Source organism: Dipodomys merriami, unplaced genomic scaffold, assembly GCF_024711535.1.
Source record: "Dipodomys merriami isolate MVZ:Mamm:240054 unplaced genomic scaffold, mDipMer1.0.p SCAF_525, whole genome shotgun sequence".
In the NCBI taxonomy this organism is placed as follows: domain Eukaryota; kingdom Metazoa; phylum Chordata; class Mammalia; order Rodentia; family Heteromyidae; genus Dipodomys; species Dipodomys merriami.
The window spans coordinates 88,803-115,428 of NW_027206097.1; the positions used below are offsets into that span (position 1 = coordinate 88,803).

The 26,626-nt window shown below is 38.0% G+C and overlaps 1 protein-coding gene across 4 annotated transcripts in view; it reads left to right on the plus strand.

Annotated features, from left to right (window-relative positions):
- The window catches only part of LOC138811405 (protein inturned-like), a 59,038-nt gene extending 32,875 nt beyond the window's left edge, over window positions 1-26,163 (plus strand). For 2 of the 4 annotated variants that reach the window (XM_069999144.1, XM_069999142.1), the window contains exons 8-16: window positions 787-976; window positions 3,751-3,804; window positions 9,456-9,518; window positions 11,017-11,238; window positions 12,950-13,432; window positions 15,356-15,453; window positions 20,538-20,727; window positions 22,727-22,887; window positions 25,009-26,163. In XM_069999144.1, coding sequence (XP_069855245.1) covers window positions 787-976; window positions 3,751-3,804; window positions 9,456-9,518; window positions 11,017-11,238; window positions 12,950-13,432; window positions 15,356-15,453; window positions 20,538-20,727; window positions 22,727-22,887; window positions 25,009-25,120 — 1,573 coding nt within the window. In that variant the 3' untranslated portion in view covers window positions 25,121-26,163. Of the gene's footprint in view, window positions 1-786; window positions 977-3,750; window positions 3,805-9,455; window positions 9,519-11,016; window positions 11,239-12,949; window positions 13,433-15,355; window positions 15,454-20,537; window positions 20,728-22,726; window positions 22,888-25,008 lie in introns of those variants that run through there. The other 2 variants (XM_069999143.1, XM_069999146.1) reach the window with 2 other exon arrangements.
- The last annotated feature ends 463 nt before the right edge of the window (window positions 26,164-26,626 follow it).

Genomic DNA, 26,626 nt, shown 5'->3' on the forward strand with positions numbered 1-26,626 from the left:
ATTACATGTTTTTCTGCTTCTTGCTTTTGTAACCTTATAATATGATGCATATTTCTGTATGTAAAGGAATAAGTCTGAAGTAATTGTTAAACATTTGAACATACAGAATTCGGGTATTTGTTGGATGAAGCAGTGAACATTATTTTGGAATGTTATTATTGTATGTACTAGTTACTGTATCATGTAGGGAACCATTCAAATTAATAGTTACAGTTAATGCTCTGTTTCATATGGTGAAATCCTAGCATTCAATAGCTCTCTTTTCCTCCCCTTCCTCACTCTTCTCTCTCTTTAATAATAATGCCTACAATTGAGGGAAAGAATAATTTAGCTCCTTATTTTGTAATTACTTCTACACTAGTAATGAGTATGGTAAGAAAGAATACTTATTATATATACAAGGTAGTTTGCTTATGTTTGATTGTCTTAACTCCAGAGTTACAGAAATTCAGAGATAGATTAGGTTATTTGTCCTATGATAATGATCTAATAAGGACAACATTAAGATTCAAAGTCAAATGTGTACTATTACAAAGTCCAATCTTTTTATTATTCTGTTGCCTGAAAGACAATAGAAATTTCAAATGACAATGAAAGGAAAGAAAGAAAGTGAGAAATAACAGATAGGATGAACTTCTAAATACTCTCTCCTCAGTAACAGTGTAACAGTGAGTGTGGACATGAGGGACAAAGAGAGTCTAGAAGTTAGGAAAGAGCCAATCTCCTTAGGAGCACACAAAAATGACCACCATAGGTTATTCTAACTTACAGCTCTTATTTTTTCAGTGCCTTTTGCCAGGTTGAGAACATACCTTGTTTGGATCATTTTTTCTACTTGTTCTTTCAAAGAGCACTTCAGCAGGCTAAGCTACATTCCAGTGTCTATCCCAGTGCTCAACAGTATGATGTTTCTAGTTCAGTACTTCTAGACAACCTCCCTGGAGTTCAGTGGCTCGTACTTCCACAGGAAATCAAGGTAATCTTAGGTGATAAATAAGAATCAGAACCATTGTCTCATTATAAGCCTTTACTTTCTTTTATTTTCCTTAGGCTTTTTGTAATTGTTGGGAGTATGGGTAAGAATTAATAAGGCAATTGAGCTGGGCAGTGGTGGCTTGTGTCTGTTATCCTAGCTACTCAGGGGGCTGAGATCTGAGGATCATGATTTGAAGCCATCTGTCACAGTAAAGTTGGCGAGACTCCTATCTCCAGTAAACGCCTCAGAAAAAGCCAGAAGTGACTGTGGCTCAAGCAATAGACACTAGCCTTGAGCAAAAAAAGCTCAAAGACAGCACCTAGGCCTTGAGTTCAATCCTTAGAACCAGCACATTTTTTTTAAAACAGCGTTGGGGGCAATTGGTTAATGAGGTTGAAAGTCCAATGGAGTAAACTCAGCAAATTACTTTTTTTTTATTTTTGCCAGTCCTTGGGCTTGAACTCAGGGCCTGAGCACTGTCTCTGAGCTTCTTTTGCTCAAGGCTAGCGCTCTACCACTTTAGCCACAGCACCACTTCCAGCTTTTTTTGTGTATGTGGTACTGAGGAATTGAACCCAGGGCTTCATGCATGCTAGGCAAGCACTCTACCACCAAGCCACATTCCCAGCCCCAGAAGATTCTTTATAAATCAAAATTGGGTCTTTATTTTTATTTTGTACTTAAACTTGTCTAAACTCACTTCTTTCAGAAATCATAATTAAATTGTATATCTTAGTATAAAATTTTATGACTTTGATTTTTATAATGTAAAGTCAGAAACGAGGGTTTGGTTTTTCTTGTCAGTTGTAGGGCTTGAACTTAGGTTCAAGGAACTGTCCCTGACCTTTTTTGCTCAAGGCTATTGCTCTACCACTGAGACACGGTTTTCTGGTGCTTAATTGGAGATGAGTCTCACAGATTTTCTTGAACAGGCTAGCTTCCAACCACAATCTTCAGATCTTAGCCTCCTTAGTATCTAGAATTACAGGCAAGAGTCACTAGCACCCAGCTTCAGAATTATGTGTACAGAATGATTAACAAATAGTGTTAATGAAAAAACTGGTGTAATGAAACAGCTAGTTACTAATAGCAAAATAATTCATTTTTTTTCTCTTTTTCTTATTCTGGTGCCGGGTATTAAATCCTGGGTCTCTTAAATATATTCAACCACTAATCTACACTAGCAAGCCAGCAAAATCATGGTTTTTGTGGTGGTTGTTTTATGGTACTGAGTATCAAACCCAGAGCGTTGTATCTGCTAGACAAGCACTTTTCCACTGTACTCAGCGCTAGCAAAAGCATTCTTTACACAACTATATGTATTTAACTTTAATGAATTTTATAAATCCAGTATAATTTTTGAAGATATAATAAATTTTCAGCAGTGTGGCATATAATGTAATCTGTTTAGTGACAGCATTTTTGTCAGTCTTAAATGAAACACTAATCAGGCGCCGGTGGCTCATGCCTCTAATCCTAGCTACTCAGGAAGCTGAGATCTGAGGATTGTGGTTCAAAGCCAGCCCAGTTCAAGCCCTACAACCAACAAAAAAAGAAAAAAAAAAATAGAAGGCCCTTTGCTCCAAGCCTGCCTCATGCCCATTCTAGGATCTTTTTGCCTTGGAGAAGCACGGGATCTTCAGAGTCACTTCTTAGGTGAGAAGATGCCAGTTCATGAGACTGCCATTCCAGTTGGCAGTTACTCAAGCTCTTGTCTGTCTGAGAATCTCTTCATTAAAGACACCTCTTTCTTCAAAATAGATAGTTTTTGCTTTCCATAATAGTAGGTGTGCTCGTTTTTAAGGATAATGTCTTTAGAATTTAGATACATTAATATTAAAATATGATCTGCCTCAGAAGTTCAAGACATTTAAAAGTGTATATATACATATATAGTATATATATTTTTATTGTAAAGATACTGTACAGAGGGGTTAGTTACATGAATAAGGTAATGAGTACATTTCCTATGGATCATTGTTACCTCCTCTTTTGTTTTTCCCCTACCATCCCTTCCCTCTCCACCTCCCCAACCTCTCCCTCCCCCCCCAAATTGTAAAGTTCATTTCCAACATAGTTATCTTGTACATCTCATTGTTACAATGGGTCAACCTGTATCCTTATTTGAGCATTTTATTATTTCCCTTCCTTTCCCCAAATTAGAAAAATGTATACACAAGATGCAGAGCACCAGAATCAAATATAGTGAAAACGGGTTATACCACGGGGGAAGAACATACAAAAGAAACAGAAAAATCACATGGTACATTATAAATACATTAAAAACAACAAATATATATTAATTTATATTTTTGTTGGCTGTGGGGCTTGAACTCAGGCCTGGGTGTTGACTTTTAGCTCCTTTGCTCAAGGCTGGCAAGCATTCTGTCACTTTGAGCTACAGTACCACTTCCTGTTTTCTGGTGGTTAACTGGAGATGAGAGTCTCATAGCTTTTCCTCTGGGCTGGCTTTGAATTGCTATTCTCAGGTCTCAGCCTCCTGAGTAGCTAGGATGACAGGCACCAGCTGTCAGCATCAGGCAAAAGTGTATCTATTTTGGTCATAAATTTCATCTGAATGCTGTGCCTCATATTTGGATATCTTTCTTATTGGAGACTTTTCTTAATTTAACACAGTTTGGAGATCCTCATATCTCAGCTTCTTGAATAGCTAGGATTATATGTGTGAGCCTCCACTGCCCAGATATTAAACATTTTTTATATAACCGTTTCTGGAAAATAAGTCCAATGTTCATATAATATTTTTTCTTTAGATGGAATTAGACACAGCATTAAGTGACCTGGAGGCTGCAGACTTTTCAGAACTGGTAAGAGGAGGGGGGTTTTTAAGAAATTCTCAGTACTGTGGTTTTTTTTTTAATTAACTTAATTGTACCTAGAAGGTTTTATCATATTTACAACTTGTATATAGCGTATTTGAATCAAATTTACTCTATCTATGTGTTTTTTTTTTCTTAACCACTTCTCCACCTATCCCCTCTTTAACTTGTTGGGAGTATTGTGTTCTTTCAAGCATATATATGTAATTTAACTATATTATCCATCCATCCTCCCCATTCTCTCCTTTCTCTGTGCTTCCTTCCATGGGTTTTCCCCCAATAGTTCCCCTTTCACAATCATGCTGCTTGTTTTTAAGATTACATGCTGCACATTAACAAAAACGTGATATTTGTCTTTCTGAGATTATCTTGCTTAGCTTATCTCATTTAATATAATGTTCTCCTGTATTCATTTCTTAACAAATGACATAATTTCATTTTTTCTTTATGGCTGAATAGTACTTGATTTTTACATATACTATGTTTTCTTTATCCAGTCATCATTTGTTAGAAACCTAGGCTAGTTCCATATCTTGGTTATTGTACGTAGTACTGTTATAAGCATTGTATGCAAGTATCTTCCTTATATGTTGGTTTACATTGTTTTGAGTAGTATATAGCAGGATAATACACAAATTCTATTTTTACTTTCTTGAAAAACCTCCATACCAATTTTTGTACTAGCTGGATTAATTTACATTCCTATCCACAGTGTAGAAAGATTTCTTTTCTCCACACCCTCACTAGCATTTGTTGTTGCTTGTTTTCTTGATAATAACCATTATGAAAAGTATGAGATAGAATTTCAGTGCCACTTTGATTTGCATTTCCTTTATGACTAAGGATGCTGAATATTTCTTCTATTTATTACTCACTTGAACCTTTAAAGAACAATTTGAATTAGTTTGCACATTTTTATTTTAATTTTATTAGGGTGATGTACAGAATGGTTACAGTTATATTAGTCAGGTAATGAATACATTTCTTCCTTTCCTCCCTCCCTCCTTCCCTCCCTTGCTCTTTCTCCTTTCTCTTGCTCCCTCCCTTCCCCTCTCTTTATCTCTTCCTTTCTCTCCCTTTCTTTCTTTTTCTCTTTTCTTCTTTCTCTTTCTTTCTTTCTTTCTTTCTTTCTTTCTTTCTTTCTTTCTTTCTTTCTTTCTTTCTTTCTTTCTTTCTCCCTCCCTTCCTTCCTTTCTTTCTCCCTTCCTTCCTTTCTTCCTTCCTTCCTTTCTTCCTTCCTTTCTTTCTTTTTTCTTCCTTTCTTCCTTTCTTCCTTTCTTTCTTTCTTTCTTTCTTTCTTTCTTTCTTTCTTTCTTTCTTTCTTTCTTTCTTTCTTTCTTTCTTTCTTTCTTTCTTTCTTTCTTTTTCTTTCTTTCTGCTTAAACTCAGGACCTTTGTACTGTCCTGAGCTTATTTTGCTCAAGGCTAGCACTCTGCCACTTGAGCCACAATGCCACTTCCGGCTTTTTCTGTTTATGTGGTACTGAGGAATAGAACCCAGGGTTTAATGCATGCTAGGCAAGCATTCTACCACTAAGCCACATTCCCAGCCCCGAGTACATTTTGTTTTGAACAGTGTCACCTCCTCCCTCATTTTGTCTCAGATTTTCCTCTCCCCAAGTTGTATAGTTCATTTCCAACATAGTATCTAGTGAGTATTTCTGCTGAGTTGGTTCATCTTTTGTCTCCCTGTTTCTGTGCTTCCCCTTCCCCTCCTCAGATCCAATAATGTATATACAAAAGGTACAGAAATAAAAAATCAGTGACAAAAAGGAATAAAACAAAGGAACAAAAGAAGAAAAAATAATGGTTTCCATTTCTTGGAGTTCATTTTGATAAGCATAATTTTATATGGTCACATGCACATAGCCATTGAGCCATGTGATCCTTTCCTAAGAGTATCCTCCTTTGTTCTGACTATATGAAAGTTTAGAGTGATGTTTAATTTGTAATTATTTGTCTTTTACTGTCCATTGGATTTAATTGTATATTTATGGATGTATTCTAGTTATTACAAATGAGGGAAACTGGAAGTGGTGCTGTGGCTCAAGGGGTAGAGTGCTTGCTTTGAGCTGAAGAGCGCAGGGACAGCGCCTAAGCCCAGAGTTCAAGCCCCAGGACCGACAAAAAAAAAAGAAAACAGTAGGAATTAACACATGAGGGAAACTATGAGAGGCCTGTGTTTCTTTGGGTCTGGCTTACTTTGCTTAATGTAATTTTTTTCCTAGTCTTTCCATTTCCTTATGAATGGAGCAGAGTCATTCTTTCTGAAGGAAAGTTTGCACATTTATTAACTCGATTGTTTCTTATGCCTTTAACATTTTTTTAACTCTTTATATTATGGATAGTAATCCTTTCTCTGTTGAAGTAGCTTACAAAGATTTCTCCTGTGAGGTTTTTTTTGTTGTTGTTTTGTTTGTTTGTTTGTTTTTGCCAGTGCTGGGGCTTGAACTTGAGGCCTGGGCACTGGTCCCTGAGCTGCTTTTGCTAAAATTGAACTCTCTACCACTTTAGCCACAGCACTACTTTCGGCCTTTTCTGTTTATGTGGTATTGAGCAATGGAACTCAGGGCTTCATGCATGCTAGGCAAGCACTCTACCACTAAGCCACATTCCCATTCTGTGAGTTGTCTCTTGATTCTGGAAATTATTTCCTTTGATATGCAGAAGCTTTTTAGTTTGATTCAATGCTGTTTGTCAGTAATTGGAATCCTATTTAGAAAGCAATTCTTTATGCCTTTATTGTTAAGTTTTTACCCTATGTTTCCCTGTATTAGATTTAATTTCAGTGTTAACATCTAGATCTTCCATCCATTTTGAATAGATTTTTATACAGGGTGAACAATAGGAATCTAACTTAATTTTTTTTTTTTTGATAGTGAGGCTTTAACTCAGGGCCTGAGCACTATCCCTGAGCTCTTTTGCTCAAGGCTAGCACTCTTCCACTTTGGACTATAGCTCCACTTCTGGTTTTCTGGTGGTCAATTGGAGATAGGAGTTTCATGGACTTTACTCCTTGGGCTAGCTTTGAACTCAGATCTCAGCCTCATAAGTAAATAGAATTATAGGCACAAGCCACTAATGCCCAATTAATTTAGTTCTTACATATGTGAATATTCAGTTTTTCTAACATCATTTGTTGAAGAGACTTTTATCCAACATATGTTTGAGGGACTTTGTGGGGGAGGGGGGTCCTGAACTCAGGACCTGGGTGCAAACTGAGCATCTTTGTGTTGAAAGACAGCCCTCGTCCACTTGAGACATAGTGCCACCTCTGGCTTTTGTTTTTGGTTTTTTTTTTTTGGTTGGAGGGCCTAAACTCTGGGCCTGGACGCTGTTCCTCAGCTCTTCAGCTCAAGGCTAGTGCCCTACCACTTGAGCCTCAGTGCCACTTCTGGCTTTTTTCTGTGTATGTGGTGCTGAGGAATCGAACCCAGGGCCTCATACATGCAAGGCAAGCACTCGACCACTGAGCCACCTTCCCAACCCAGCTTTTTTAGAGTAGTTTATTGGAGATAAGAGTCTCTTGGGAACTTTTGAACCCCGATCCTCAGATCTCAGCCTCTTGAGTAGCTAGGATTTCAGGCGTGAGCCTCTAGTGCCCAGCTCTAGGGACTTTTGACAAAAATCAGCTTGTTGTAGCATTGTGGCGTATTTCTGGATCTTCTGTACTACTGGTCTGCCTGTTCATTTTTTTGCTACTTTATGCTTGTTTTGTTTCTATGGCAGTGTAACATAATTTGAAGTTAGATATTATAATACCTTCAGCATTCTTCTTTTTGCTCAAGATTGCTTGGCTGTTTGGAGATTTTTATTCTTCCATGTGACTTCTGGTGTTGATTTTTCTGTTTCTATGAAGAATGACATTGGAATTTTTGTTGGAAATTGCATTGAATCTGTAGATTGCTTTTCAATCCATAAACATGGAAAAACTTTCCATCTTCTAATGTCTTCTTCAGTTGCCTTCTTATGGTTTTAGTTTTCATTATAGAAGTCTTTTTATTTTATTTTATTTTTTATTTTTTTGGGGGTCCGGTCATGGGGCCTGAACTCCGAGCCTGGATGCTGTCCCTCAGCTCTTCAGCTCAAGGCTAGCGCTCTACCACTTGAACCACAGCACCACTTCCAGCTTTTTTCTTTTTGCTTATGTGGTGCTGAGGAATCGAACACAGGGCCTCAGGCATGCAAGGCAAGCGCTCTACCACTGAGCCACCTTCCCAGCCCCAAGAAGTCTTTTTATATCCTTAGTTTATTCCTAAGTATTTTGTAGAGTACTATAAATGGGATAAATTTACTGATTTCTTTATCTTCCTGTTCGTTGTTAGTATATAGAAGGGCTACTAGTTTTTTTTTTGTACATTGATTTTGTATCCTATTACTTTAACAAAAGCATTGATCAAATATAAATGTTTTTTTGTGGAGTCTTTGTAGTTCTTTAAAGATAATCTCATCTCTGACTTTTTCCCCCCTACTTATGTATCTTTTTTTTCTTCCTTGTATTGGTCTGGCTAGGAATTTCAGCACTGTCTTAGATTTAAAAGAGTGGACACTCTTTTCTCATTTATGATTTTAGAGGAAATGGTTTCAGTTTTTCCACATTTAGTACAGTGTTGGCTATAAGTTTGCCATCTATATTATATATTGTGACATATATATTATGTATATTATTTTGAGGTATATAACTTCTGTTCCTAGGTTCTTCAAGGCTTTTATCATGGTAACATTTAATTTTGTCAGACTTTTTCTGCATAAATTGATATGATTATGTAATTTTTTTTGGGGGGGAGGGTCCAGTCGTGGGGCCTGAACTCTGGGCCTAGGCACTGTCCCTCAGGTCTTCAGCTCAAGGCTAACGCTCTACCACTTGCGCCACAGTGCCACTTCCGACTTTTTTTCTTTTTGGTTATATGGTGCTAAGGAATCAAACCCAGGGCCTCATGCATGCAAGGCAAGCACTCTACTACTGAGCCACCTTCCCAGCCCCATGATTATGTAATTTTTGTCCTATATTTTGTTTGTGTTCTGTGTTACATTTATTGATTTCCTTCTGTTGAACCATCTTTGCATCCTTAGAATGACACCAAACTGATCATGATATAAAGTTGGCTTTTGCTTTTTTTTTTTTTTTTTTTTTTTTTTTGACACTCTGGGGTTTGAACTCTGGGCCTGGGTGCTGTCTCTTAGCTTATTCACTCAAAACTAGCACTCTACCACTTGGCCACAGTTCTACTTCTGGCACTTTGCTGGTTAATTGGAGATAAGAGTGTCATGAACTTTTCTGCCCAGGCTAACTTTGAACGGTGATCCTCAGATCGCAGCCTCCTGAGTTTCTAGGATTACACATGTAAGCCACCAGCACCTGCATAATAGGAAATTTTTGTCTTATAGATTTATTTTAAAAATCCCTGATAGAATAACAAATCTTTTGTAGAAGTCTCTAATCAACAGTAGGTTAAGTGTTTATGAAAGTGTTTCTTTAAACTCAAAAACCAAAAATAAGGTTGTTCTCAGTCAAATAAATATACAGTTATATTTCAGTTATTAAGGAATGTAATTTTCATTTTAGGTATTGTAGTTCAGTAGGATTTTTTTATATACACACACCTCATAATAAATCCACTTTGAATTTTTTTTTCCAGTCTGAAGATTACTATGACATGAGACGGCTATATACAATTTTGGGGTCTGCTCTATTTTATAAGGTAAGGTGAAGCTTGAAATATTTTTAAATTGATTACTGTTTACATATATGTAAAGTTAAATTTTCTCATTTTATGCACAGAAAAATCCATGCATCTCTTTTTGGGGGGGATGTAGGTACTCTAATCTTAAGATCTTAAAATAAGACACCTACACATTTATAAACAAATAAATACTTATGGTTTTATTGTTTTTTGCAGCATTGGTAATTGTGTAAATGAGAAACAATATTCAAACACACCTAGTATGTGAGAGCTAAGAACAGTACTTTCTTTTTTTTCTTTTTTTGGTTGTGGGGCCTGAGCTCTGGGCCTGGGTGGTATCCCTGAGCTCTTCAGCCCAAGTCTAGCTCTCTACCACTTGAGCCACAATGCCACTTCCAGCTTTCTGGTTAATTGAAGATTAGAGTCTCACAGACTTTCCTGCCTAGGCTGGCTTTGAATTGTAATCCTCAGAGCTCAGCCTCCTGAGTAGCTAGGATTATAGGCTTGAGCCAACCTGCACCCAGCATTACTTTCTCAATTACTTTTTCCAGTAATATATTTTTTTTATCCTATCGTAGCATGAATTTTTCAAGTAAATCTTGTAACATAAACTTGAATGTACACCAACTTAGACATCAAGTGAATTTCAGTACTTTGATTTAAGAAATATTTTTAAACTCAAAATATGCCATTAACAAAGAATTAAACAAGCCAAGTGCTGGTGGCTCACAATTATAATCCCACTACTCAATAGGCTGAAATCTGAGAATCATGATTCAAAGCCAGCTTGTGTAGAAAAGTTCATGAGACTTTTATCTCCAATTAGACAATAAAACCATATAACTCTATAACTAGAGTTGTGTCTTAAGTGGTACAGTAAAACTTCAGCAGAAAAGCCGACCAAGAACAAGAGGCCTTTGTACTGGCATGCTCACATGTGCATATACACATATACAAATAGAATCAAACAATACAGAAGGATAAAAAGGATCTTCCCACCTTAATGGCAACTTCTCCACTTTGCCTTTTCAGAATTCAGGGTTTTGTTTTTTAATTTGGTAAACATTCAGGGTACTACTACACAGAAGTGATCTTGCTTATGCTAAAGTCTATCTTTTGGGTACCCTAAGTTATTATTCAATATCTAATTTGACCTCAAAAAAGAATTCACTTCTGGCTGGGAAGGTGGCTCAGTGGTAGAGCGCTTGCCTCGCATGCCTGAGGCCCTGGGTTCGATTCCTCAGCAACACAAAAGCAGAAAAAGCCAGAATTGGCGCCATGGCTCAAGTGGTAGAATGCTAGCCTAGAGCTGAAGAGCTGAAGGGACAGCACCCAGGCCCAGAGTTTAGGCCCCATGACCAGCAAAAAAAAAAAAAGGCACTTTTGCTACATCTTAATTTTTTATGTTTGAAACTAGATTATTTTAAGACAATGAAAATGTTTTTACAAAACTTCAAGATATAGAATTGTTGATTTGTATCATTTGTTGATTTGCTCTTTCATGGTAAAATTCCAGGGTTATTTGATATGCAGTCATTTGCCTAAGGATGATCTTATTGATATTGCTATCTACTGTCGCCACTATTATTTACTGCCTTTAGCAGCAAGACAAAGAATAGGTCAGTTGATAATATGGAAAGAAGTATTTCCTCGACTTCACCTACAACATTCCACAGATTCAAATTTTGAAGTCTTTCAAGAACCTGAAGGGAGATATTTTTTACTAATTGTTGGACTGGTAAGTTTATCTGGACTTCTTTCTTTAAAGTTTTTTTTAAAGATCTATTTACTATCTAAGTAAAAGAATATGGGTATGACCTTGTGGCTCACGCCTGAAATCCTGGCTACTCAAGAGGCTGAGATCTGAAGATCAAGGTTCAAAGCCAGCCTGGGCAGGAAAGTCTGTGAGACTCTTATCTCAAATAAACCATTAGAAAACTGGAAGTGGCGCTGTAGCTCAAGCGGTAGAGTGCTCGCCTTGAGATGAAGAGTGCAGGGACAGCACAGAGTTCAAGCCCCACGAACGACCAAAAAAAAAAAAAAATGGGTATGTCAGATACTAGTATTCAAGAACATGTTCTGCTCTCTTTTTCCTTCACATTCATGAAGAAATATTAATAAACTCTGGGATAAGATTTTAGCAAAGTCTGAAGATCTACTGTCCCCCTTCCTATAGTGGTTTTATCCTTATTTGTTTTGTGAAATAGAACAAGACATGAAAAAAACACAGAATCAAGTTGAGTGTATTGTTGCACACTTAAAGTTCCAGCACTCGAGCTCTGGAGGATCATGAGTTTGAGGCCAATCTGAGCTACCATAAGAAGACCCAGTTTCAAAAACAGACAAACTGCCAGAATGTAGTCAGAAATAGAATTACTATGTAATTGTAAATCCAAGGACTTCTAATAATTGAGACTCTGAAAGTTGTCTTAGGAAATTTCATGTGCAAGAGAAGTGGCTGATAGTCTATTAAAGTAAGGTGACATTGTTTTTACTTGGTATTAGCCAAGTACCATTGGCTCACACTTGCAGTCATAGCAACTTAGAAGGCAGAGATCCAAGCCTGGCGCCAGTGGCTTATGCCTATAATCCTAGCTACTCAGGAGGCTAAGATCTGAGGATTGTAGTTCAAAGCCAGGCCGGGCAGGAAACTCCATGAAACTCTAATCTCCAATAAACCACAGAAAACCAGAAGTGGCGCTGTGGCTCGAGTGGTAGAGTACTAGTCTTGAGCTGAAGAGCTCTGAGGGACAGCCCTCAGGCCCAGAGTTCAAGCCCCATGACCGACAAAAAAAAAAAAGAAGAAGGCAGAGACCTGAGGATCTCTATATGAGCCAGCTGGGGCAGACAAATCCAAGAGGCTCTATCTGCAGTTAACCAGCAAAGAGCCACAAATGGAGGTGTGACTCAGTTGAGTACCAGCCTTGAGTGCGAAAGCTAAGTAAGAGCAAGTTACAAAGCAGCAGTAGCTTTGATAATCAAGGAGAAATTTGTAATAATCACACAATTATGCTACTGTATGTCTTTAATATGAACCTTTTTTTGTGTGTGTGCCAGTCCTGTGGTTTGAACTTGGGGCTGGGCCTTTTTTTTTTCTTGTCGGTTGTGGGGCCTGAACTCTGGGTTTGGGCATTGTCCCTGTGCTCTTCAGCTCAAGGCAAGCGCTCTACCGCTTGAGCCACAGCGCCACTTCCTAAGGCCTGAACTTTTTTGATCAAGGCGTATTACTTGAGCCAAATTTCTACTTCCAGCTTTTTGGTGGTTAATTGTAGATGAGAGTCTCATGGACTTTCTTACCCAGGCTGGCTTTGAGTTACAATTCTCAGAGCTGGATCTCCTGAGTAGCTTGGATTACAGGCTTGGGCCACTGGCACCCGGCTCAGTATTTATGAATATATTATGTGTAAATATTTTGTGGTAACTAAACTTATACTGATTTTCTTTCATAGAAACATTATATGTTATGTGTACTATTAGAAGCTGGAGGCTGCTCATCCAAAGCTAATGGAAATCCTGGTCCAGACTGTATCTATATAGATCAAGCCAAAACAACTCTTCAACAGCTGGAAGGAGTAGATTCTTATATAAATGAACAGCTTATATCTTCTTCAAACACCTGTTTGTCTTGTGCTGACTGGTTCCTTGCTGGACCACATGAAAAAGTAGATAGTTTGACTACTTCTCCTGTCCTCAGTAGGCTGCAAAGTACTTCTAAAACAGCAGTTTCTCCAACGTGCAGAAGAACACTTTTTGGTGACTCTTCCTTAAAGACACGGAAGCCCAGTCCTTCCCGAAGCAGTGGAGGATCTGACCATGGTTGTGAAGGTGAAGAAGGTGTTAGTACAAATCTGCATACTACACCAGATGCGGTATGGAAGCAAAGAGAATCTCAGGGCTCTGGTGGTTCTGAAGAAAGTGGAGCCTTGCTTAAGGTGAAGTATGTTCATTCAAGTATATACATTGTAGAAACTAATGTCAAGAGAACTTTTAAAATCGTTCCTCATTTGACATGGTGGTAGTTTTAGTTATTTGAAAAACCGAGGATTAAGAGGGGGAAAAAAGAAGAAGTGATGTCAATAAGATAGCAGCCCCTTGCCATTCCAGGTATTTAATTAACAGTGCTTCTAGGTAGAAAAACTCTAATCTTGTTGTCCAGTTCCATTGATACTCTGTTTTCAAGCTGACACCATAGCCTCGTACATGTGGACATTTGCAGGGACACCTCAGATTAAGTAGCCACTGCAATGTTCAGTAGAAGCTGGGTGCCTGGTAGAAAATGTCTATAATCCTACCTATTCAGGATGGTGAGATCAGTAGAAATGGAAAAGAGATAAGAACAGAAAGAGAGTCTTTGTTATAGGTAAGTATTTTTGTCTGCACTTGTAAAGGTTTCAGAAATTCAAAATGTGAATCTTAAGAAAAATGCCCATTTTTCAGATTATCACTTAATTTTTGTTTCTATGAAAATCAATAACATGTCCAAGTCATTATCCAAACCATCACCTTTGGAGGTTTTATACTTATTTTAGTGATATTGTTGTCTTTCAGAAGATTTCTGAAACTTGCCATCTAGGTGGATGGAGGTCATACCTGACAAGATATTCTGAAAGAATGTGAGAAGGAGCACCAAAGAATATGAGACTCTGAGTGTCATGAAATAAAGAAACATCAACTCAGTCTCTTAATTCAAAAATAGAGGACACTTTTAAAGTGCTAAATATAATGTATTTAGAAGTGATCATACTAGTTATATTTAATACCTCTGTCCATGAAATTGGTAAAATATAGCTTAAGAAGACTTTGTAGCTTTAAGAACAAAACTTGAGCCAGAAATCCTAGCTACTCAGGAGGATAAGGTCTGAGAATCTTGGTTCAAAGCAAACCTGGAAAGAAAGGTCCATGAGACTCTTATTTCCAATAAAACACTCAGAAAAAACCAGAAGTGGTGCTATGGCACAAGTGGTAGAGTGCTATCCTTGAGCATAGAGAGAGGCTCAGGGACAGAGCCCAGGCCCTGAGTTCAAGCCCCAGGACTGACAAAAACAAACCAACCAAAATAACAAAACCTGAATAGCTCCCAAGAGAAACTGAATTAATCTTTAAGTTTGGCAGTTCAACAAATGTTAATTGGAACCTACTAAGGGTGAAAGGCTGTGCTGTACAAAGATAACGAGTAAGACAGATCATGATTTTGAGGCATTTAGGCTATGGGGGGGGAAAGTAAGCATACCTACAAATTTCGCAATACTAATGGCTCTGACAGGAAGCTTTCAGGAAATACCCTCCTGCTCTCCATAACATGGCCTTCGGATTCTTATTAGCAAAGGATAAATCAAGAGGTAAAGTTACCCTACAGATGCTTAAAGAAAGCATCACAAAATAGTAATTACTTCTCTTAGGTTTTTCTTTTTTTTTATTGTAAAAATAGGATACAGAATGGTTATATTTACATGAGTAAGGTAATGAGTACATTTCCTATCAAGTATTGTTACCTCCTACTTTGTTTATCTCCTACCATCCCTTCCCTCCCTACCTCCCCAATTCCTCCCTCCGGTTTTTTATTTCCTAATCATTTCTGCTTTTAGATATAAGATTCTGGGGCTGAGAGGGTGGCTGAGAGTGGTAGAGTGCTTGCCTTGCATGCATGAGGGTCTGGGTTCGATTCCTCAGCACCATATAATCAGAAAAAGCCGGAAGTGGCACTGTGGCTCAAGTGGTAGAGCGCCAGCCTTGATCTGGGACAGCGCCCAGGCCCACAGCTCAGGTCCTATGACTGACAAAAACAAAACAAAGAGTTCTAGATATAAGATTCTATCTTAGATATAAACTGATTTACTTTTAAAACTATTTTTCAGATCACTAAAAAGAAGTCTACTTTCCCAAATCCATTTCATTTGGGAAATTTGAAAAAGGACCTTTCAGAAAAAGAATTGGAAGTATATAATACAATGAAGTAAGAAACCTTCTGATACTGGGGGTTGGGGGCTTTTTTTTTGGTTCCAATCCTGGGACTTGAACCTAGAGCATGGTCCCTATCCACAGCTTCACCTCTGGCTTTTTTGGGAGTTCATTGGAGATAAGAGTCTCATAGACTTCTCCTGCCTGAACTGGCTTTGAACCTCAGCCACCTGAATAGCTTGGATTTAAGTTGTGAGTCGCTGGCACCTGGCTCTCTAATACTCTTTTTCACTTAAATTCATTTGTCTTTGAGGAAGTTTTACTATAGGTACAATTTCAGAGCATGTTGTGTTTACTCAACAAGTGTAATTAAGATAGATATTACATAGTTGAGGTGATATGATATTTCTGTTAATATTTCATTACACATTTTAAGTAAAATGAACATTCGGGGCTGGGAAGGTGGCTCAGTGGTCGAGTGCTTGCCTTGCATGCATGAGGCCCTGGGTTCGATTCCTCAGCACCACATAAGCAGAAAAAGCCAGAAGTGGTGCCATGGCTCAAGTGGTAGAGTACTAGCCTTGAGCTGAAGAGCTGAGCGACAGCACCCAGACCCACAGTACAAGCCCCATGACTGACCAAAAAAAAAAGAACATTCATATTATAAGAGAGTAAAACAACCCATTTATTTCTCTTTCACAGGTAAGATTTATAGATTATATAGATATAATCTATCTGTATCTACTTTTTTTTTTTACTTTAGACTCTGGCAAATGCCCAGTTTATCCCTTTGCATAGATTCATTCCCAGTGCTTGAAAAAGATAGCTGCTAATGGCTCAAAGTTGCGTTCCTCCTGAGAGTAGTACACTTCTAATGACTACTTGCTCTGTTTTAGTTCTATCACCCACCTACAGCTATAATTCTCCGGACGTTGGCCCCCTAAACTTACTCAGTCTGGGTTCCAAGAACTGATCCTATAGGAACTAGGTAACAACTGGGTGCCAGTGGCTCACGCCTGTAATCCTAGCTACTCAGGAGGCTGAGATCTGAGGATCACGGTTCAAAACCAGCCCAGGTAGAAAAGTCTGTGAGACTCCTATCTCCAATAAACCACTAGAAAACAGGAAGTGGTGCTGTGGCTCAAGCAGTAGAATGCTTGCGCTTGAGCTGACGAGTGCAGGGACAGCGCCCAGGCCCAGAGTTCAAGCCCCACAACCGACAAAAAAAAAAAAAAAAAATAGAACCAGGTAACAGCTCAAAGTTACACCTCTAAGGTGAAAGGAACTGAGGATGGACTGTTTGACTACTTAAACTGTGTACAGTCATTGCAATATGCAATGTTAGTCACCTCTTGTACAGTCGTGATTGACAGTTGTGTCTGTTTTGCCTGATACTTAATTTTGATAGTCATATATAAAAATCACATTTTTGCTTAAGCAACCAGATATGTGAAAGTAGAATTCTTTCACAACCTCACAACACACAAACATGAGTGCATAACTATCACCTTTTTTAATCACAGAAACATTTGTTTAAGAAGTTAAAATCAGTAAGTTACTAAATTACCAGAATTTTTTTTTCCTGAGAGGGTCTACTGAATTAAAAATTTTGGTTTTAATGCTTCCACATATGAATGGTTAGTTTTTGGGGGGGTTTTTTTGGTTTTTTTTTTTGTCGGTCATGGGGCTTGAACTCTGGGCCTGGGCGCTGTCCCACAGCTCTTCAGCTCAAGGCCAGCGCTCTACCACTTGAGCTACAGTGCCACTTCTGGTTTTCTGGTGGTTTATTGGAGATAGGAGTCTCACGGTCTTTCTTGCCCGGGCTGGCTTTGAACCGCGATCCTCAGATCTCAGCCTCCTGAGTAGCTAGGATTACAGGCGTGAGCCACCAGCGCCCGGCTGAATGGTTAGTTTTTAAAAAATAATCATACTTGTTTTTAAATCTGAATCATGACCTTTATGGAACCTTAAAACAACTTTACAAAATGTTGATATTCTCCAGTATTTTGTTCCCTCCATAGCATATTTCTGATTACATTGTTTTGGCACCATCTCTAGTAAAGAGATTTTTTTTTCAGTAACTTAGACATATTCACATGTGATGAAAGTCATAGACTCTTACTTAAAAAGATGCCAGAGATCCTTTTTCTTCCCTCATTATTGAATGAGAAGGTGTTCTATGCAGTATACTATAGCTCATTTTAAAAGCATGTAATATATTATCCTCATATGTACATTTTTAGCAAATAAAATATATATTATATAGTAAAAACACTTATGTATATGTGTTTATGTAGTATATATAATTTCATTCGTTAAGAAACTACTGTCCATTAGTATTGCAGTCTTTCTTGAGTCCATCAGCCATTTCCTGTGGATACTACCTTGGTTCAAACTCCCGTTTTTCCCTTCCAGCTTTTAGAAATGAATCTAACTTTATCTGCCTTTTTGTATAAATCTTTTGTCTATTGTTGGATAATTGATTGGTTGGTGACTTTTTTAACTTTCAGTTAATAAGAACTGATTTTGAAGAGCTAAACTTCCTCATTGTGTTTTATTTTTGAGGAAAAATATAGATAACAAAAATATTGATCCTTGCTATCCTCCAAGTGTATCTTATTAGCAGTTTGGGGTTCTTTTGATATAATTTTGTTATTGTTGTTAGGGTGTTATACAGAGGGGCTCATGTCATGAGTCAGGTTATGAGTTTATTTCTTCTTATGGACAGAGCTTCCCCGTTCCTTAGCTTTCCTCTAGTTTCCCCCTCCCATCCCTGCCCACAACAGTTTGGGTTTGTTTTTTTTTAAGAAATAATTTCTATTCTTTAGACAGTCTGTATTTGAATTTGAAGACCTCTGACTTAGAATGATCCTTTTTGAATAAATATAATTTTCCTCATCTTGATTTTTTTTAAGATATCAGCCATCAGTTGTTAGTCAACTACCCTCTAAAAATTTTGTAGATGATTTCCTTCCCTCTCTCTCCCTAAATTTGGTAATAACAAATTTATTCAGATCATGCTGTTCAGACAGATTAACAAATTTATCAGGGTTAGCATAAATGATGGGCGAAGGAACTCGGGCAATAACTTAAATATGTCTTTTCTTTGGTTGTGTGCTTAATTTTTGTTTTTTGTTGTTGTTTTGTCGGTCATGGGGTTTGAACTCTGGGCCTGGGTGCTTTTCCTCAGCTCTTCAGCTCAAGGCTAGTGCTCTACCACTCGAGCCACAGAGCCACTTCCGGTTTTCTGAGTTTACTGGAAATAAGAGTCTCATGGACTTTTCCTGCCCAAGCTGGCTTTGAACCGTGACCCTCAGATCTCAGCTCCTGAATAGAAATGATTACAGGCATGAGGGGCTGGGAAGGTGGCTCAGTAGTACAGCGCTTGCCTTGCATGCCTGAGGCCCTGGGTTCGATTCCTCAGCACCACATAAACAAAAAGAAAAAAAGCCGGAAGTGGCTCTGTGGCTCAAGTGGTAGAGCGCTAGCCCTGGGCTGAAGAGCTGAAGTACAGCGCCCAGGCCCAGAGTTCAGGCCCCAAGACCGGACCCAAAAAAAAAACAACGGATTACAGGCATGAGCCACAGGTGCCCGGCTTTGTGCTTAATTTTTATTTTTTAATTTTCACTTATTTATTTTTTTGAGTCCAGTCGTGGGGCCTGAACTGTGGGCCTGGGCGCTGTCACTTAGCTCTTCAGCTCAAGGCTAGTGCTCTACCACTTGAGCCACAGTGCCACTTCCGGCTTTTTTGCTTATGTGGTCCTGAGGACTTGAACCCAGGGCCTCAAGCATTCAAGGCAAGCGCTCTACCACTGAGCCACCTTCCCAGCCCCTACTTTATTTTTATGTTTTTGTCAATCATAGGACTTGAACTCTGGGCCTGGGCGCTGTCCCTCAGCTCTTCAACTTAAGGCTAGCGCTTTACCACTTGAGATACAGCGCCACTTCCGGTTTTCTGGTGGTTTATTGGAGATCAGAGTCTCACTGATTTTTCTGCCCAGGCTGGCTTTGAACTGTGATCCTCAGATCTCAGCCTCCTGAGTAACTAGGATGACAGGCGTGAGCCCCCAGCGACCCCAGCTTATGTGCTTAATCACTAGCGGTTGGTTCACTTAACATTATTAGGATGGGCGGGGGGGGGGGGGGGGGGGGGGGGGGGGGGGGGGGGGGGGGAATGGAGAGGGGGGCCGTTGCAGTCCATAACACAAGGACTACTAATCAAAACTCAGCAGGGGAGAACAAAAAGAAGTTACTGGAAGAGCAACTCATAAGGCAGCTAAGGTCTGCTGCTATTGGCTATGAGGTTTCAATCCAGTTAATACAAGCTCATTGAACATTAGTTTCTTTGTGGTTAAAATGAGGATAATAATTAATATCCTAACACACTTGCCCTGGCATACAGAAAACAATCAGTAAATAGTAACTACTGCATTATTTCTTGTCCTTGCCATTACTGTGCTTCACCTCTTTTCTCAACTGGTAGAAATTAGTTCTGTTTACAGCTTCTGCTGATCTGAGATTATGGAGAGGAAAATATAGGGAAGAAAAAAAAGTGAGAAAACATTGGAGAAAAGAAAGATTATAATGATGAAATGTAATAGGATAATATCACTTATTACCACAGTATAATAGAATATTAACCCAACTTTAAAACTGCTAATAATGATTGCATTTCTTCAGAATTACTAATTTTTACTGTCATGGTAAAAGACTTAACTTCTGCTGACTTAAATGTGTCTACTTTGCTGGAAGATATTTTTATATATCCTCACCCCAAACTGATACCTTCCTTCTGGCTTGACAAAGTCTGGGGCAGACAGGAGCCGAGTAGTTCATTACCAGCTATAGAAAGAGAGGCTTGACCAATTTGGGTTGTTCAGTGAAGGGACAGTTGTGAGTTGCAAATGAACTAGTGCTCATCAGCTTAACAAGCCGATTCCTTTTGGAGAATTACTAATATTCCTACTATATACTTTAGTTGTAGATGAAGAAGGAATTAAATGTTTGGCCTATGTTCCCCTTCCTAATTATACTACTCAAGTTTGCTTGTAAATTCAAAGTGAAACTATTTTTACTTACTTAAATTTTTCCTCTCTTTTTCTCTCTCCTCTTGTCTCTTTTTCTCTCTCTCCTTACAAGACTGACATCTGGGCCTGAGAATACTCTTTTCCACTACCTTGCCTTGGAAACAGTGCAAGGAATTTTCATCACTCCCACCCAAGAGGAAGTAGCTCAGCTAAGCGGCTCTGTCCACCCTCAGCTAATAAAGAATTTTCATCAGTGTTGTCTCTCTATCCGTGCAGTTTTTCAACAGACACTGGTGAAAGAGGTAAACACAGTTCTATAGAGTTCTCTGTGATATAATTTCCAATTTGTAAACATTATCTCTACTCTCTAGTCAATATATGCAGCAATGTTTTCATGTAGTTAAGGTGTTTTTAACAGCCAGTTAACCTAATTTCAGTTTTTAAAAGATTATGCACATATTACTTAACCTCAAATGTTCATTTATTATATAATACTGTGTTAGATGTCCTAGGTTAATATTTCAGGAAATGGTAGATGTGTTTTATAGCAAAAGTAGAATGTAAATGTAATACAATTTTGTAATTTATATTTGTGTACAATTAACATCTTCTATTTGATATTTGTTACTCAAACGCAACCATTGTTTGTTCAGAAGGCTTACCAATTAGTTCCTAAAATAAGGCTGATAATCTTTTATGTTTTCAGCCAACAATATAAATTGTTTTGGAATATAAAGTGGTCTTATAGTTAAGCCATAGACACACTACTACTGAAAATGTTTTAGCAATTTGTTGACCGTTTGCTTCTCAACCTGGGTAAGGACTAGTACTGTACATAATTAAAATATCAGTTAGATTGCTTTGATACAGGGAAAAATGGGTGTTGATTTCTAATAACATATAAACATATAGAGATTTACTTATAACTAGTCAAATATTCAGCCAGTAAAAGCTCTCCGAAGATAGTTGTATTTTGTACACCAATATGTATATGTAAGTATGGCAAGTTTAAAAGTAGAACTTTGGTTATGAGGTGATGGGTCATGTCTGTAATCCTAGCTGCTCAGGAGACTGAGATCTCAGGATCATGGTCAAAGTCAGCCTGAGCAGGAGAGCCCATGAAACACTTATCTTTAATTAATTACCAAAAATTCCAGAAATGGAGCTAGAGCTGTGGCTAGTGTGCTAGTCTTGAGCAAAAAAAAAAAACAAAAAAAAAAAACCTCTGGGAGAGCACCCAGACCCTGAGTTCAAACCGTAGGACTGGCACAAAAACAAAACAAAACACTGAGATGATGATAACCGCTTTAAAAAGGTCCCTCAGAACATGTCCAGTAATACTTGAACAGACATGAGTGATGCATGGGATGGAACACTGTGGCTGTCTAGATGTATGGTTTGGGAAAGGCCAGGGTATAGTTACAGGGATGGGAGAAGCTGGGGTAAGAAATCACTGGAGTAGCCTGAAAAGAGTGGGAAGTGGTAAGGTATGAGAGCCAGATCAAACATGCCTCATCTGCTGTGGAAGGACTTTGTGCTTTGTTCTAGAAGAGAATGGTTTTGAGCAGAGGAAGAAGGTACTCCTTAGTTTTTAAACATAATCCCTGGGGCTGCTTTGGAAATTAGGCTGTAGAGAAAGGGAGCAGGGCCAGTGAGGAGACTACTATTAGAATTCTCAAAGCAAGAATGACAGTTGCTTCTGGATTCTGGATGTATTTTGTATGGTGAAACAGAAGAATTTGTTGATGGATGAGAGAGAAAAGAATTAAGAATCACTGTTGTCTTTTGGGCCTGAGCCTTATAAAAATATCTATATTCTGCATAAGTTATTGGTTTGCAAATGAATAAGAAATTTAGAAAGTATGCACATCAAAGGAATGCTTTAAATATATTTTAGGTTTGGTATAGAATATTTCATCCACTTATTACTGAATAAGCCCCTAACACTCTATATAAACACCAATGTGCTAAAAATATACAAAGACATATAGTGTCTTGTCTCTGCCCTGGGATAAAAGGTTATAATCTTCTTTCTTCCACAAGGAAGACAGACTTATAAACTGCTAATATAATACAAAGCAATTACAACAAAATGGATCATTGAACAAAGTGTACCTTAAGATATACTTTACTGATGAAGTCCCCTTTAGGAAATAGTAATTACGTATTGAGGAGGAGTAGAAAAGTTCTTGAAGGTAAGGGGAAGAATAGCACTGGAGAGTCTTAAGTGTTAGGGTCAGGAGTTCAAATCTATGTTACATATGATCACCAGTTATACTAATAATGTCTATTAATTTATAGAAAAAGAAGGCACTAAACGGTGAAGATCATTCACATTCTACAAATTCTACAGTATCTTCTTTTAGCCCTGTGAAAGAATATGGTGTGTTGTTTGAATGCTCTCCTGAAAATTGGACTGATCAGAAAAAAACACCACCAGTTATGACTTACTGGGTAGTAGGGTAAGTGAGAAAAGAGTTTGAAAGTAAACTAAATTGTTACAAAGTTAAAAAAAAAAAGTAGTAAAGCAGACTAATGTTTTAAAATACAGGGATTTATTAATCTAGCCAGGGTATTTAAATACTATATTTGAGTTTTTATTTACTAATATCACCATTAAATTCCTCCCCAAACATTTCTTATTACAAAAATTGGCTATTGAGTTATCTGGCAAAGTCACTAAAAGAATAATTCCCTATTTTTCCTCCCCTTTCTTACTTTACTACTTCTCTTCTTTCATGTCTCTTTTATTTCTGTCTTTCTACTCTTTACACACATAAGATACAACTCAGTCCAGGCCACCTCTGTTTCACTGTCTCATCGCTCTTCTCGCTTCAGTGTACTGTCACATTAGCACCAATCAAATCTTGTTACTGCTATTCCTTTTGCATGGGATGTTGTCCCTTAACCTTTTGCACATCTGGTTCCTTGATATTCAAACCAGGACTAACAGATGATCTCCTTACTTAGGATCTATCATCTCTTTTCCATCATTGAAGAGTTACCTGTAGTTCTCTGTATTGCCTCTTTGGTATTTTTCTTGCTTGATTCTTGTCTTTCTACATCACCAAAATGTCAGCACTGTGAGATCAGGAATTGTCTTGTGCACAATTGGTGTCTACAACAGCACCTGGCACATACCAGTTGCTTCATAATCATGATGGCTTAGTAATGGAGGTAGCCTAGGCAAAATGTGGTGGTGGATGGAAAGATGGAGAATTGGGCTTTTATAAAATTAAGTCAATCTACGTAATGGTGGAAAGAAAGGAAAAAACTAGAGATGAAGAGTTAAATTACATGCATGTTTATATAGATGTGTAGTATAACTTTACATTAGACAACTGGGATGGAAAGAGTCAAAAAGTGTTGAATTATAATGCAGAACCACAAAGAAGAGAACTTTGAAAAACATCAGACAGAACTACTCCCTTATTTGAAATGTTCCATTTATATACAGTAGGATTCAGTAATTTTTTTCTTTTCTTTTTTTTTTTTAATTGTGAGTTGGTTTGTTTTTTTTTTTGTTTTGTTTTGTTTTGTTTTGGGTCCGGTCGTGGGGCCTGAACTCTGGGCCTGGGCACTGTCCCTCAGCTCTTCAGCTCAAGGCGAGTGCTCTACCACTTGAGCCACAGTGCCACTTCCAGCCTTTTTTTTTTTTTCTGCTTATGTGATGCTAAAGAATCGAACCCAGGGCCTCATGTATGCAAGGCAAGCGCTGTACCACTGAGCCACCTTCCCAGCCCTAATTTTTTTCTCTTTAGATAGGTCCTTCTGTGTAGCCATGAGATCTTCCTGCCTCACCCTTCCAAGTGCTGTATCACTGTACTACCACTACCACCCTACCTTACTAAGAAAATCAAACAGAATTTAAATATTAATCCTAATCCAGGGCTATCTGAAAAAAAGGCCCTACTAAATGTTTTAATAATAATTAAACTTGTGAAAGTAAGTAGCAATAAAATGTTTACTAAATATTGTGTTTAAAATGATGCTGATGATATTGGCTGCTGTAATAATGACTGGATTTAATATTTTAAAATGGAGTACGACACTGTTATAAAATAGTATATGTGTGTGTGCACGCGTGCGTGCGCGTGCTTGCTGTGTGCGCATGCGTGGGTGTGCACTGCTATTAGCTTAAACTGAGAACATGAGTGCTTTCCCTTAGCTGTTTTGCTCAAGACTGGCACTCTACCACTTGCGACACACCATGGTTTCTGTTTTTCTGTGTGGTTAATTTGAGATAGAAGTCTCAAACACTGTCTTGTCCCCACTGGCTTCAAACCACAGTCCTCAAATCTCAGCCTCCGAAATATATGATTCAGGCCTGACCATGGATGCCCAGCTAAAATAGGGTATTTATACTTCAGAACAATAAAATTAATGTAAGACATGTATTGTTTTATTTAGAAATATAGCTGTAGCCTCCCTATTTGTAGACTTAGATTAGTTTTATAATTTTGAAACAAAAAGAAATCTGAAGTAGGGAGATTTTATAATTTTGAAACAAAAAGAAATCTGAAGTAGGGAGATTTGTTTTGTCATTTTATTTTCTGAAATGTGTGTGTTCTTTTCTTCTGCAGGAGACTCTTTCTTCATCCAAAACCTCAGGAACTTTATGTCTGCTTTCATGACTCAGTCACAGAAATTGCCATTGAAATGGCTTTTAAATTATTCTTTGGCTTAACCTTGTAGCTCTGACAGTGTTGAAAGACCAAATTCAACATGTAGCAATAAGGTTTAGCTTCTTTTCACTTTCCATAATTGAATGTAATACGTATTGAAATGAAATGGTTTGTATTTAGGCATCAAACTTATGTAGGACTAAAAGACTTCAGAGAAGTCTTTCAAAATATGAACAAGGGATTTTAATTTACTGACATGTTGGTATATAATGTTAATTTACTCACTAATTTGAAATAATAAGTGTTTTCTATGAAATTAATGTTGGACTTGTTTATTTTGAAAAAAGACCTAACACTTTTTTTTTTCTTTTGTCGGTCATGGGGCTTGAACTCTGGGCTTGGGCACTGTCCCTGTGCTCTTCAGCTCAAGGTGAGCACTCTACCACTTGAGCCACAGCGCCGCTTCCCATTTTCTAGTGATTTATTGGATATAAGAGTCTCACAGACTTTCCTGCCCGGGCTGGCTTTGAACCATGATCCTCAGATCTCAGCCTCCTGAGTAGCTAGGATTACAGGCGTAAGCCACCAGTGCCCGGCTTGACCTAACACATTTTAAAATTAATATTAATACCTAGTTAGGGGCTGGGAAGGTGGGTCAGTGGTAGAGTGCTTGCCTTGCATGCATGAGGCCCTGAGTTCAATTCCTCAGCACCACATAAGCAGAAAAAGCTGGAAGTGGTGCTGTCACTCAAGTGGTAGAGTGCTAGCCTTGAGCTGAAGAGCTGAGGGACAGTGCCCGGGCCCAGAGTTCAGGCCCCACAACCAACAAAAAAAAAAAAAGAAGAAAAGAAAAGAAAAAAAAAACCTAGTTAAAGGATTATGAAGTGGGAAGTAAGTAACCAAGTTTTACCATTAGTTCTTATGTCATGACAAAGTCCTTGTGCCTTTCTGAACTCGAGTTTTCATGTATAAATGTGATTATCGCATTATTTTTTAAAGTTCCTCCTAAGTAAAATGATGTACATTTCAATATTTGAGTTCTGTCTTTCTAACAAATCTAGTACTTATCCATTAGTAATTTTAGCAGATGATTAACTATAAGAGGAGAAAAATTAAAATAAACTTAGTTTTTATTTATCCAACATCTACTTTTTTAGATAAGCCAGTTTGATTAGGATTTTTATTATAAACTTTGGAGATTTTAATTTTTAACTCAAGCACATTCTGGTATTATTAATACATTTTATATAGCTTTAGGAAAGTTGTATGTAAATCGTAAAAAACAAAAACAAAAAAATAATAGCCAGGTGTTGGTGGCTTATGTCTATAAATCCAAGCTACTCAAGAAGCTGGGATCTGAAAATCACAGTTCTAAGCCAGCTTGGGCAAAAAAGTCTGGTATGCTCTTATCTCCAGCTAACCAGAAAAAAGCTATACGTAGAATGATAATTCAAGTGGTAGAGTACCAACTTTGACAGAAAAGCCAAGCAAGTGCATGAGGCCCTGAGTTGAAGATCTAGTACTGGTACACATTCACAAGCACACACACATATATATACATACACCCTAACACCAA